The sequence below is a fragment of the Pteropus vampyrus genome, unplaced genomic scaffold (genome assembly GCF_000151845.1).
Source record: "Pteropus vampyrus isolate Shadow unplaced genomic scaffold, Pvam_2.0 Scaffold563, whole genome shotgun sequence".
Lineage (NCBI taxonomy): Eukaryota > Metazoa > Chordata > Mammalia > Chiroptera > Pteropodidae > Pteropus > Pteropus vampyrus.
Window position 1 is genome coordinate 370,846 of NW_011889344.1, and position 9,864 is coordinate 380,709.

General features: G+C 65.6%; 1 protein-coding gene across 1 annotated transcript in view; it reads left to right on the plus strand.

The window, feature by feature from the left end:
- The window catches only part of PLXNB2 (plexin B2), a 30,177-nt gene that overhangs the window by 10,867 nt on the left and 9,446 nt on the right, over positions 1-9,864 (plus strand). The window contains exons 2-15 of the mRNA XM_023525433.1: positions 15-68; positions 471-523; positions 3,958-5,044; positions 5,370-5,552; positions 5,666-5,794; positions 6,447-6,547; positions 6,656-6,782; positions 7,148-7,301; positions 8,029-8,143; positions 8,232-8,340; positions 8,420-8,521; positions 9,025-9,117; positions 9,424-9,505; positions 9,586-9,859. Coding sequence (XP_023381201.1) covers positions 3,971-5,044; positions 5,370-5,552; positions 5,666-5,794; positions 6,447-6,547; positions 6,656-6,782; positions 7,148-7,301; positions 8,029-8,143; positions 8,232-8,340; positions 8,420-8,521; positions 9,025-9,117; positions 9,424-9,505; positions 9,586-9,859 — 2,543 coding nt within the window. The 5' untranslated portion in view covers positions 15-68; positions 471-523; positions 3,958-3,970. The remainder of the gene's footprint in view (positions 1-14; positions 69-470; positions 524-3,957; positions 5,045-5,369; positions 5,553-5,665; positions 5,795-6,446; positions 6,548-6,655; positions 6,783-7,147; positions 7,302-8,028; positions 8,144-8,231; positions 8,341-8,419; positions 8,522-9,024; positions 9,118-9,423; positions 9,506-9,585; positions 9,860-9,864) is intronic.

Genomic DNA, 9,864 nt, shown 5'->3' on the forward strand with positions numbered 1-9,864 from the left:
TCTCCATTTCACAGATGGAGAACTGAGACACAGAGAAGTTAAGTAACTTGCCCAAGGTCACACAGCTAGTAAGTAGAATTGTGGGGGTCATGGGTATATCCATTTCTTGAAAGAAATTTTTGTTTCAATCACAGTGATATGTATCTAGTTTAAAAAGACAGACAGTGGCAATAGACTTATAATAAGAAATGGCTCATTCCCCTTTTTCTTCTGCCTTTTTTGGGCAGAGGAGAGAGGTGTGTGTCAGGCTTGTATTCTGGGAAGACCAAATGGGTGTGTCTGCACCCCAATGGGGTGCTGGGCTAGGGGCATGAAGAAAAAGAGGAGGTTGAGAGTCTCGTGCTCTAGGATGACAGAGGCAAAATGGGGTCTCATGGGCTGCTCCCCACACCCCCAGACACGGAGCAGAGGAAGCAGGTCGAAGCAGGCCAGGCTTGCGGTGAGACCACTGTCTCTCCTTTGCTTCCTAGAGAATTTCGATGCCAGCCCGGAGCAGAGACTGAGCTGGACTTCTGGAGCCTCGGTGAGTGGGGGCTGGGCCCCACCTGGGGAAGGCAGGGGGGCTACAGCCATGCAGTGAGGCTGGCGGTGCCTTCCATGGCTGTGGTGTGACTGGAGCTCTGGTGAACACGTCTGCCCAAACCCAAGCTCCTTGCCCATGGGCGCCACTGCCAGGCCCCCAGTTCTCTGAGGCCAGGCTTTTCTTGGTGGCGGGGAGGGGGGGTGCTCTGCAGTGAGACTGGAGTGGTGTTTGTGCACTGGTGTGCTGGGTTCTGGAACATTAGGGCTGGGAGTTTGGGCTTGGGGGGAAGGGGCGCCTGTCCAGACGCTTTCCGGGCCAGGGGCAGTCTGGAGTTTGTGTGACTTCTTGGAAGTGCACCTCCACGCTCCAGCCAGGAAGGCGGCCTTCCGATGCCCCTGAGGAAATCCCCGCTGCCTGGTAAGCGGGGGTCCCCGGGCTGTGCTCAAAACAGGAAGTGCCCATTCCAGGAACACCACAGGCAGGAAGCTTTGCTGGCTGTACCTGGCGCCGCCTGCTCTGCCTGCTGGGCCTGTGGCCTGAGCTCTGCCTCTGGTCAGATGGGTCACCCTTTGCTCCTGGGCCTGGCCAGGCAGGTCACCTGAGGTTTCATTTGTTCAGGAAGTGGCGGGGCGCTGCTTCCTGTGGAGTGTGACCCCAGTCCCTCCTGCCAGCAGATGGCCTGGGCTTAGCACTGAGCGTTTGAGCTTTACTCTGCCCACCCGCCTGTCACCCAGAGGGGGGTCCTGGGGCGGGAGCCTGGTTTGGCCCCACCTGCTCTCACTGCTCCCACGGGATGGGCAGGGAAGCAGCAGGGTGTCGCCCCATCACCTTGATTGTCATCGCACACTCATAGTGTACCAGCGCTGGGGGCCCCTGGGGGAGAGCACAGGGCTGGGCTCCTGCCCCAGGGGACTCGGGTGGACAGTTAACCAGAGCAAGCCCGGAGCATTCTTTCACGCACTGTGATGGCAAAGCTGTGAGCCAGCAGGTTGCAGGAGGGCCCAGGGTCAGAGCCGAGCTTTTTCAGAAGGGGGAGCCACAAGCGTCCCCCCACTTGGTCGGCTCTGGCTCCAAATCCTGGCCGCGCGCTTCCGCCCAGCAGAGCGGCCTGGGCACTGGTCTATCTGGGCCGATGGGGGCTGCCCCAAGGGTGGCCTGGGTTCCGGCGGCTCTGGCCCCGCCCCCGCCCCCGCCTCCGAGCTCCCTCCGGGCGGGGGGACATTCCAGTCATTCCCGGCTCACCCCGCCGGCTCACCCCGCCGGAGCCGCAGCCGCAGCCAGCGGCGCGATGCGGGCACTCGGGTGCAGGGCCAGAGGAGCCGAGCCAGGCAGGGAAGGCCAGCCTGGGCGCCGGGCCGAGGGGCCGGGACGCCCCCGTCCCGCTGGCGCCGCCGTGTGGACTTTGGGCCCAGGCGCGCGCGGGAGGCGGGGCTGCGGGGGGCCGGGGAGGGGCTGTGTGCTGTCCCTTCCCTTCTCGTGCCCCAGCACATCCAGCTCGCGTCTGGGGGTCTCTCCAGCTGCGTCGTCCTTTCCCCTAGACAGGCACCCAGGAGGAGTCTGTGATGGTAGGGACCCCCTCCCCGGAGGACTGCCCATCTTGCCCCACAGTCCTGAGGGGCTTGTGAAACCTTCCCGCCTGGCCATCTTCTCCCCAGCCTGGGCACTCGCATCTCGGCGAGGCCTGGGGTCACCCTGGCTCCTCCAGCATGCATCCTTTGGTCCGCCTGCACCTCCCCCTGGCACTGCCCAGCTTTCTGCCCCCAGACAGCAAGGGGCTCCTTCCCAGGTCCCTGCCGCTGCCCCTCCTGGACACCCTCCAGCCAGCCCCTCCAGCGCAGGCTGGGGGTTCTGTGCAGAGGCAGGAGCTGCCCAGCTGAGGGGGCTTCCTAGTGGCCCAAAAAAGAAGGAAGCTGCCTTGATGTGAGAACCAAGGGTCCCTGAGGAGAAGCCAGCCCGTCACAGTGGACCCAGCTTTGCCCAAAGCCAGAGCTCCGGAGAAGCATCTGCCCTGGCTGTGGACCAGGGCAGACCTCTTTCTGCTTTCCCAGAGGAGAGGGACGCAGGGCAGGGGGCATCTATGGGGACTGGAAAAGTAACCTTCTCGAGGGAATAAGAGCGAATCCAGGGAGGTGACGTATGAGGTGACCGCGAAGGGTGTACCAGGCAGTCTGGATGTGCAGGCTGGCCCGTGCTGGGAGCCTGGGAGGCCAGGGCCCGGTTCCCTTGTTACCCTCTGCCATCCATCAGGGTCTAGCCCTACTCGGCTTGTGGCATGGGCCAGGTTGCCTTGGACATCATGCCAGGCGCAGACACCCTCAGCGAAGGCTGTAGCCAGTTCAGGGGTGGGGGCTCATGCCCACACTGGGAGAGGGTAGCCTGTGGGGCCGGCAGTGGGGGTTGGTGTGGGGGGTTCCGACAGGACAGAGTGGGGTCCCACAGGTGAGAGGGTAGGGTACTACCCCAAGGTGCAAGAGGCCTCGAGGCCAAATGGCCCTGGTTGAGTTGGGGAGGGGGGACGTTCACGTTCTGGGTCCTCCTCCAGTGTGGGGTCTCGGGCCCAGCACGGGCCTTAGCAGCGCATCCCTCATACATGTGGACACACGTGTGGCCCTGAGCACGCACAGGACCACATGCTGAGAGAGACGGCTGCACGCCGACGCCAGAGTTCCCCCTCGCAGACCTGGTAGCCTCGGGCTGCTCACAGTGCGTCCTCGCTGGCTCACCACAGGGAGGGGCCCGGGGCGGGAGGCAGGGCCGGCTGCAGCCCGGCGGTTCTGCTGGGCAGATAGAAGAAACTACGCACCTTCGCCGACCCATGCGGTTGGCCCAGCTCCCTTTCAGCTGCAACTCTGGCTCCCTGTTTCTCGTCAGATCGCACCGTGTGTTGAGTCAGGTGTGGGACAGGCGTGTGGTCCGCTTGTTTGCACGTCTGGGGCCTGTTGGTCAGCCTGGGCCTGTGATGGGATTCACCCTCTGGGCACGGTGCCCCTCCGATCACCTGGAGCTCTCGTGGTCATGGGCGTGGGGTGGGCATGTGCAGGAGTGGCTGGGAGACTTCCTGGAGGAGGTGCTCTGTGGCTTTGGAGCTGAGCCTGTGGGTGCCGTGAAAACCTGGAGGTGGGGGCCAGGGCGCAGTCACACTCGTGCCTGTGGCATCAGCTGTGGCGGCCTGGCGAGACTCCAAGGTGAACTTCTTGAGAAAGGCTGGTCAGTGGCCTTGGAGATGTGAGTGGCTGTGTCTGGCCGAACACATGGGAAGGCGGGGAGAGACTGGGCGCTCAGGGCCCGTGGGGCAGCCATGACCCTCCCCAGCCTGTGCTCTGGTCATCTGGGCAGGGTCTCGAAAGAGGATCTAGCGAGACCTTCCTGGGGGGCTTCTTGTGTGGGCGGGTCCTCCAGGCTGGGGCTCTCCTGACCCTTCTCTCCTCCTGCAGGGTGCCAGGGGTGATGGCACGGCAGCTCTGGGCCCTGACCCTGCTGGGCCTGGTGGGCACGGGCGCGGGCCTGTGGCCGGGAAAGCTGGAGTCCTTCCGCAGCGAGACGGAGCTCAACCACCTGGTGGTGGATAACGCGTCGGGCGTGGTGTACCTGGGGGCGGTGAACGCGCTCTACCAGCTGAGTGCCGACCTGCGGCTGGAACAGCAGGCGGCCACTGGGCCGGCGCTGGACCACAAGAAGTGCACCCCGCCCATCGAGGCCAGCCAGTGCCACGAGGCCGTGCTGACCAACAACGTCAACCAGCTGCTGCTGCTGGACCCGCCAGGGGCGCGCCTCGTCGAGTGCGGCAGCCTCTTCAAGGGCATCTGCGCCCTGCGCTCCCTGGCCAACATCTCCACACGCCTCTTCTACGAGGACGGCAGCGGCGAGAAGTCCTTCGTGGCCAGCAACGACGAGAGTGTGGCCACGGTGGGGCTGGTGAGCGCCACGGACTCCAACGGCGAGCGTGTGCTGTTCGTGGGCAAAGGCAACGGGCCCCACGACAACGGCGTCATCGTGAGCACCCGCCTGCTGGACCGGGCCCACGGCAGGGAGGCCTTCGAGGCCTACACGGACCACGCCACCTACAAGGCCGGCTACCTGTCCACCAACACACAGCAGTTTGTGGCCGCCTTTGAGGACAGCCGCTACGTCTTCTTCCTTTTCAACCAGCAGGACAAGCACCCGCCCCAGAACCGCACGCTGCTGGCGCGCATGTGCAAGCAGGACCCCTACTACTACTCCTACCTGGAGATGGACCTGCAGTGCCTCGACCGCAGCGACGCCCCGGCCACCGCCTTCAGCACCTGCCTGGCGGCCTCCGTGGCCACCTCCGGCGCCGGGAGGGTGCTCTACGCCGTCTTCAGCAGGGACGTCCGGAGAGGTGGGGGGCCTCGGGCAGGCCTCTGTCTGTTCCCCCTCGAGGAGGTCCACGCCAAGATGCAGGCCATCCGCGACGCTTGCTACACGGACACGCGGGAGGCGGGCCGCGACATCTTCTACAAGCCCTTCCATGGCGAGATCCAGTGTGGCGGCCACTTGCTGGTACGTGGCCTTAACAGGCTTCCCCCCATAGGCGTGGGTCTGTGAGCGGCTGCTGCTGGCTGGTGTGGCCCAGTCCCCGCCTGCGTGTCAGGGCCCGTGAGAGGGCACACGTGGGCAGTGGGTTCAGTTGGGTCAGCGTGAGCCTTTGCACACACGTGGGTGCCACCTCATTCACTCGCTCCTGCCAGCGAGCAGGTTCCTGCCTGTGTGGCCCTTGTTCTTGGGGACGTGCGTGGGGCCACAGAGTGCCGGGGACCTTAGTGCAGAGAGGCCTCTGCAGCAGGTCGCGGGTGTCTATGCCCACTGTTGACGCCACGGTCCACAGGGCGCCAGTGAGAGCTTCCTGTGTGGCTCGGAGCACCTGCCCTACCCATTGGGCAGCCGCGAGGGACTCACAGCCAATGCCGTGCTGCAGCGCGGAGGCCTGAACTTGACCGCCGTGACGGTGACCACTGAAAACAGCCACACCATCGCCTTCCTGGGTACCTCGGATGGCCAGGTCCTCAAGGTGAGGCCTGGGGCAGGGCTGGGGCTGGAGGGGCCCCGTCCTGCAGGGGCCGTCGGCGTGAGAACGCCAGCCCCACCCCACGCACCCTCATGCACCTGCCCGCGTGCCCGAAGGTGTACCTGGCCCCAGACGGCAGCTCCGCGGAGTACGGCTCCATCCTCGTGGAGCGCAACAAGAGGGTCAAGCAGGACCTAGTGCTGTCTGCAGACCTGGCCAGTCTGTACGCCATGACCCACCACAAGGTAGGCCTCAGGGAGGGGCCTCGGGGCTGGGCCGTTGGCGCAGAGCCGAGTAGCGCCAGGGAGCATGGGAGGGGTGCTGGCCGCATCTCTGTCCTGGGTCTGCAGCGCTGCTCCTGCCTGTCCTGTCTCTGGTCCTGCCTCAGACCCACCCTGAGGGGAGGGCTGGGTCAGTGCTCTGAGTGGGCCTCCCCCATGGCCGGATGGCAGCAAGAGGCCCTGGGCAGCCTCTGTGAGCTCAGAGAGGGCACAGGCCAGCCCCGCCCCCCGCCCCGCTCCATAGCGGGGCTGGTGTAAGGGCCCCTCAAGCCAGCTTTGGGAGCACCTGGGACAACCAGTGGCCTCTCATAGGGAGGGGATCAGAGGGCCTGGGCCGGCACAGGGAGGCGCCATACAGGACACTACGGTTTCCTGGGACCTCGCACCATCAGGTCCTGGGCAAGGGCAACCACTGGGCCACTGGGCCAGGACCACATGGAGCCTGGCACACGGCCACTTCCCGGAGCCCTTGCTGGCGAGCCTTGAGTTGGTGTGTGAGGCTTTTAAGGCTCAGAGATACAGGTGGGGTCAAGTCTGGGGTCCAAGGGAGGCCCTCGTGCCTGCTGGCCTGTTGCCTCCGGTGGCCGCAGCCCCGCTCCCTGCCCTGCTGCCCCAGGTGTTCCGGCTTCCCGTGCAGGAGTGCCTGAGCTACGTGGCCTGTGCACAGTGCCTTCGCTCCCAGGACCCCTACTGCGGCTGGTGTGTCGTCGAGGGACGGTGAGCGCCGGGGTCTGGGGGCCACCGCCCACCCTGGGGCCCTGGGGGGCACAGCCCTGCCCTAGGGCCGACCGGTACGAGGACTGAGGCTGTCCCCTGCCCCTGCAGATGCACCAGGAGGGCCGAGTGCCCACGGGCCGAGGAGAGCGGCCACTGGCTGTGGAGCCGTGAGGAGTCCTGTGTGGCTGTCACGGGGGCCCAGCCGCAGAACATGAGCCGTCGGGCCAAGGGAGAGGTGCGTGACGAGGGTGGCTGAATGCGGGCGAGGCAGGGCCGCTGCTGCCTGAGCTGTGGGGACGGGCCAGAGACCCTTAGTGTCTCACTCCCGGCCTGGGCTCTGTGTGCTGAGCCTAAGGATGGGGAGCCTGTGCTTTGTGGGGTCCCCCAGCCCCTGTGACCTGTGGGGCCCCTGTGGATCCAGGACAGGTCTGTTTCGGGTGCGGGGGTGACCACATAGGGCCTGTTTCGGGTACAGTGGGCGTCAGGTTCTCCGGGGGGAGCATGAGCCTCAGCATAGGCGCCCTGGTGGAGATGTCCTCACTGACAGCCCCCAGGGCTGGGCAGCGGGTCCCAGCATGAGTCCCACATGGCCTTCCCTAGGTGCAGCTGACGGTCAGTCCCCTCCCAGCCCTCAGCAAGGAGGACGGGCTGCTGTGCCTGTTCGGTGACTCTCCGCCCCACGCGGCCCGTGTGGAAGGGGACACTGTCATCTGTGACTCCCCAAGCAGCATCCCCAGCACGCCGCCCGGCCAGGGTGAGGCCCGACCCTCCAGCCACCGGCTGGCCCTCGTCCCTTCTCCCTCGGTGTGGTGGGGTCACTGTGCCCGCCCGCTGAGCCTCGCCCGTGACCCAGTTCCGGGGCGCGTGCTGAGGAAGGGGGAGGGTGCAGACAGGACCTGCCAGGATGAAGCTGGGCAGAGGTCTGCGGGCAGTTACACTTCTGGGTGCCCTAAGCTGCGTGGGCAGAGCAATTTGCACTGACCCCCACCCCAAGGCCATCGGCGAGGGTGACTTTTCTGATCCCTTTCATCCTGCTCCTTTGTCACCTTTACTCAGCACCACCTGCGTGCCAGGCCCTGGGCTCCAGCATCTGTGCAGAAGCCCCTTCACCCTCCCCACCCTGTCTAGCTTGAGACAGGTGGGGCCCCCAGTGTGGGCCAGTGGAGGGCAGCTGCTGGTGCAGGCGGGAGCCACGCAGTCACGTGCAGGGACCTGGCAGGTTCTCTGCCCCAGACACCACAGGACCCTGCAAGGACAGCGCACAGAGCCTCAGGGGCCGACAGCTGAGCCGAGATCAGATAGTGGGCGGCAGGTCGGGCCCCACCCGCAGCCCCGGGCTCCATGTCAGCCTCTGGTTCTGTGCTCGATAGCTTGTAAGAAGCCGTGATGGGACAGGGACTGAGGCTTCCTGTCCCACACCCATACATGCCAGCCTCGTACTCTGTGGCCCCCGCCTGACACTGTCCCCATCTGCTGTCTAGACCACGTGGCTATGAACATCCAGCTCCTCTTCAAACAAAGCAGTGTCTTTCTCACCTCCCACCTGTACCCCTTCTACGACTGCCGGAAGGCCATGAGCCTGGCTGAGAACCTGCCGTGAGTGTCGCACCTGCCTGCTTCCCAAGCACCTCCCTGCCGCCCCGGCTACTGTCCCAGCACCCCTCACGGCGCCCCCCTCCCCCAGGTGCATCTCCTGTGCCAGCAACCGTTGGACCTGCCAGTGGGACCTGCGCTACCACGAGTGTCGGGAGGCCTCGCCCAACCCCGAGGACGGCATTGTCCCAGCCCACATGGTGAGGGCCGTGGGGCCGCGAGGGAGCGGGGCTGCTCGGCCACGGCCTGGCGGACCCTGACCAGCCTGCCCCTCTGCAGGAGGACAGCTGCCCCCAGTTTCTGAACCCCAGCCCTCTGGTCATCCCCATGAACCATGAGACGGAAGTGACCTTCCAGGGCAAGAACCTGGACACAGTGAAGGTGGGGGGCTTGTGGGTGCCGCCCTGGGGACAGAGGCTGACCATGCAGTTGGACACAGTAGAAGTGGGGGCTGGGGGTGCCACCCTGGGGACAGGGGCTGCAGGCCTGGGCCCTGCAGGGCCTGCTGGGTGGCAGTGTCCGTGGGCCTTGTTCAGAGCTGTATTCTGCAACCATGGAGTTGGGGTGCCTGGGCCCCACATTGGCCATCCTGGCCCAGGGCTCAGTGTGTGCGGTATTGGGGACAGGAGGCAGAAAGGTCTGGGCGTGTGGGGCATTCCGACAGGCCTGGAGCACACGGGCGAGTTTGGGGTGTTGTAGGGCTGGGCAGTGGGGTGCCGTTTAGCGAGGAGGCAGCAGGGTAATATGCTCAGGTGCGGACTGTGGAGGGCGCTGTTCCTGGGGGTGGTCGGTGGGATGGCAGTGCCCAGGCTGGCCCAGGGTGTGGGCTCGGGAGGGTGGTGGGGGTCTGGCCCCTCAGGTGTCCTGACTGGCTGGCCTTGCAGAGCCCCTCCCTGCAGGTGGGCAGTGACCTGATCAAGTTTGAGGAGACTGTGAGCACACAGGAACCAGAGACCTTCGTCTTTCGGACTCCGAAGGTACAACCTCCAGGGGGCGGCCAGGCTACTGGGCCCCAGTTGCCTGCAGAGCCTGAGGGCTGGGCAGAGGGGAGGCTGGGTGAGCCCCGCCCTGCAGGGGGAGCCAGGGCTGCGGCCAGGCAGGCATGGCCCCAGGGTGCCTCCTGTCCTCTGGAACCAAAGTGATTGGGGGCTGTCTGAGGGTCTAGCTTCCCCCTGCCGTCCCTCGGCCATGACGAGACACAGAGACCACAGTGGGCATGGTGGTGACCCTCTGGAGCTTGGGTGGGAGCAGGGAGTGCAGCATGTCCCTGGGTGTTCCCCCAGCTGTCCCACGATGGCAATGAGACGCTGCCCCTGCACCTGTTCGTCAAGTCCTATGGCAAGAACATCGACAGCAAGCTCCAAGGTGGGCGGGGTGGGGGCTGGCAGGGGCTGGGGGGTGGGCAGCGAGGCGGCGCTGGTGACCGCTGGCTTCTCCTTCTGCAGTGACCCTCTACAACTGCTCCTTCGGCCGCAGTGACTGCAGCCTGTGCCTGGCCGCCGACCCCGCCTACAAGTGCGTGTGGTGCAGCGGGCAGAGCAGGTGTGTGTACGAGGCCCTGTGCAGCAACGCCACCTCCGAGTGCCCGCCGCCTGTCATCACCAGGGTGAGCCCCTTGGGCCTTCCAGCGGGGCGTGGGGGAGGCAGCAGGTCCCGGCCCACCTGCACGGCCCGCTGGCCCAGGCTGCCGGGTCAGCCGGGCTCTGCTGATTTCAGATCCAGCC